Genomic DNA, 2,791 nt, shown 5'->3' with positions numbered 1-2,791 from the left:
ACACACACACACACACACACACACACACAGAGTCTGCAGGGACTAGCCAGAGCTGTACCTTCATGTGTTGCTCACTATTATGTCATATGTCTTGCCGGGAGCTTATTACTCAGCCTGCATCAGTGTTTTTTATGACGGCAAATCATTTACTCTTGCTCTCTGTTTCTCTTTCTCAGATACCAAAGATATCCTGGTGATGTTGAGTGACATGGACATTAACGCCATCGCGGGGACACTGAAATTATATTTCAGGGAGCTGCCAGAACCTCTTCTCACAGACCGGCTGTATCCGGCCTTCATGGAGGGCACTGGTATGACTTTTCATCTTAATCTGTGTGATTTAACAAAATCATTTTCAAAATCTCATTTTTTAAGAAAATAGTTTTCTTAATCTGAACAGTTTAAGAAGTCGCACAAAAAAGGGGATGCAGTTGAATCGGGGTGGAGAAAAAACCAGTGGTGGGGAGGAAGAAATTTTAATCTAATAAAGAAATCCTTAATTTGACCTTTGTGGGCATCCAAAGAACGGGAGATACCAAAATTCTAATCAATTTCAATTTGTCTGTTAAAAATCAATAAATTGCGCTCCGTTCAGATCAAACATATACAGATATTAAGGTTTGAGTCACATGTTACAGTGTTGTGTGCCAAACACTCACACTTACACACACACACAAGAGCCACGAGTACAAAATACTTGCACTGAAATATTGATATTTTATTATCACTAGATGGCACCAAAGTTGACTGAACTTAACTGCAATGAAATTTTTTACTAAAGTAAATATTTTGTATAAAACTCTTCTGGAAAATGATATGTTATCAATAACGTTCTCGATATTTCAAACAATCTCTCTATTTCTCTGCCTCTTTCTCTCTCTCNTCTCACACACACACACACACACACACACACACACACACAAAAGCCATTGATAACTTCCGCCAACAAGTGGCTATATCATCAGCCACCAGATGTCACCAAAGTTATCATATTTGACATAAAAACCTTACTTTTAAAAGTAAATAAAATAATTAAAATAGCACCAAAAATCACAAAAAATTCTTTTATTCAAGGTGATAATGTGACATAAAAAAAAAAATTAATGAATTAATTGATATAACAGCTGAGACCTTTGTGCCCACAAAGGATAGATTAAGGGCTGTTGGGGGTTAAATGAGAGTGATTTAGAATGAAGATGATGGAGGTGTAATAACACTCGTCTTTATCACAGCTCTATCAGATCCTGCAGCAAAGGAGAACTGCATGATGCATCTGCTGCGGTCACTACCAGACCCCAATCTCATCACCTTCCTCACCCTACTGGAACACCTCAAGAGGTAAGTCTGCACAATCATTTATACTGTACAAACTATATTCTATAGATTTTTTTTAATCATATCAGAATGATTTCTGAAGGATCATGTGACACTAAACACTGAAGTAATAGGTGTTCATTAACTCCACCTTTTTTCAGAGAATAAATGACATGATAAATCATATTAAAATGAAGGGAAGACTGAACTAAACTGTTGTTGACAGTGAGTCTTTAAAGCCAGCAGCTTCACATGAACAGCAGTTAAATCACCCTCATAAAATACCCACGGTTGTGTTTTATTTTAGTTTGTGTGAAACCGATGTGGCACTTTACACTAATCTCTCTGAAACGTCTGCAATTAGCTAGCGAGGCCTCGGGTTTATAAACACTGTCACAAATAATCTCTCTGGAGGCCTTGTTGCCAGTTCCACTGCCGCCCATTAACACAACACGGATAGCATATGCTCAAGTTTCATCGCTGCTCACTTGGGACACCTGCTGGCCAGCTCTATACATCTCGCACGCTTTATAAACTGTGTTCAACAAGATGGAACTCAGTCCTGTGTCTGTGTTTGTTCCCTCTCGTTTCAGGGTGGCAGAGAAGGAGCCGGTCAATAAGATGTCTCTGCATAATTTGGCCACAGTGTTCGGCCCCACTCTGCTGAGACCGTCAGAGTCAGAGAGCAGCAAGGCCCACATCACGCTGGCCTCTGATATCTGGTCACATGATGTCATGGCACAGGTCAGTTCTGTGGACTCCTGGATATATATCGTGCATCACCATAATGGGCTGTGGTTTGGTGTGTTTGACAGTGTGATTATTTCATCATCTTGATCTCCATGCTGTCATAACACACTGACCTCAGGCCCGGAGCACAGTCCTGGGCATCTTCAGTTCCCTCGTGTATGGATCTGAACAGACTCTTTGGCTGTTAATGGTTTGTTTATGATATATCTGAAACTGAGTAAATGGCCTGAGCCAAACGTCTTCACCAGCCATTACATGAACATGGTTAACAATTGAAAACAACTTTTTTGGACAAAACTATACACTATTAACAACGCAATAATAATAATAGTATAATTGTTCTCAGTAATGAACATTATTGTTATTTATGGTTTGGAGTTCATATGCACTTAGTAACTACTGTTACTACTACAATAATAAGTATTATGTCACTGCTAAAGACTAAAGATCATTCTCAGTATTGAAGAATAGTAGAGATCGCACCACAGCTATAACAATAAAGGCACAGAGAAACAATAAAGTTAAAAATGAGCTGGTGAATGATAAAAACATTGACACCCAATCACAATCGATCCTGCTGTGACAAGCTAGTATAGCTGTCTTTATAGTGATTGTTCTTAAGTGCAAACGGACCTTAACTTTAAGATCTTGCATGTTCTACATAAATTAGTAGTAGTTTTCAGTTTTTGACAGACTCGAGAGCAGCATCTAGTGGTGAATAACGCTA

General features: G+C 38.8%; 1 protein-coding gene across 6 annotated transcripts in view; it reads left to right on the top strand.

The window, feature by feature from the left end:
* The window catches only part of LOC122345940 (active breakpoint cluster region-related protein-like), a 248,527-nt gene that overhangs the window by 244,938 nt on the left and 798 nt on the right, over nt 1-2,791 (top strand). For all 6 annotated transcript variants that reach the window (XM_043240482.1, XM_043240487.1, XM_043240483.1 and 3 more), the window contains 3 exons: nt 177-311; nt 1,233-1,338; nt 1,908-2,058. In XM_043240482.1, the coding sequence (XP_043096417.1) occupies nt 177-311; nt 1,233-1,338; nt 1,908-2,058 (392 nt within the window). The remainder of the gene's footprint in view (nt 1-176; nt 312-1,232; nt 1,339-1,907; nt 2,059-2,791) is intronic.

The sequence above is a fragment of the Puntigrus tetrazona genome, chromosome 5 (assembly GCF_018831695.1).
Source record: "Puntigrus tetrazona isolate hp1 chromosome 5, ASM1883169v1, whole genome shotgun sequence".
Taxonomy (NCBI): domain Eukaryota; kingdom Metazoa; phylum Chordata; class Actinopteri; order Cypriniformes; family Cyprinidae; genus Puntigrus; species Puntigrus tetrazona.
The sequence above is the reverse complement of the archived record's forward strand: the minus strand, read 5'-3'. Positions and strand labels throughout refer to the sequence as shown.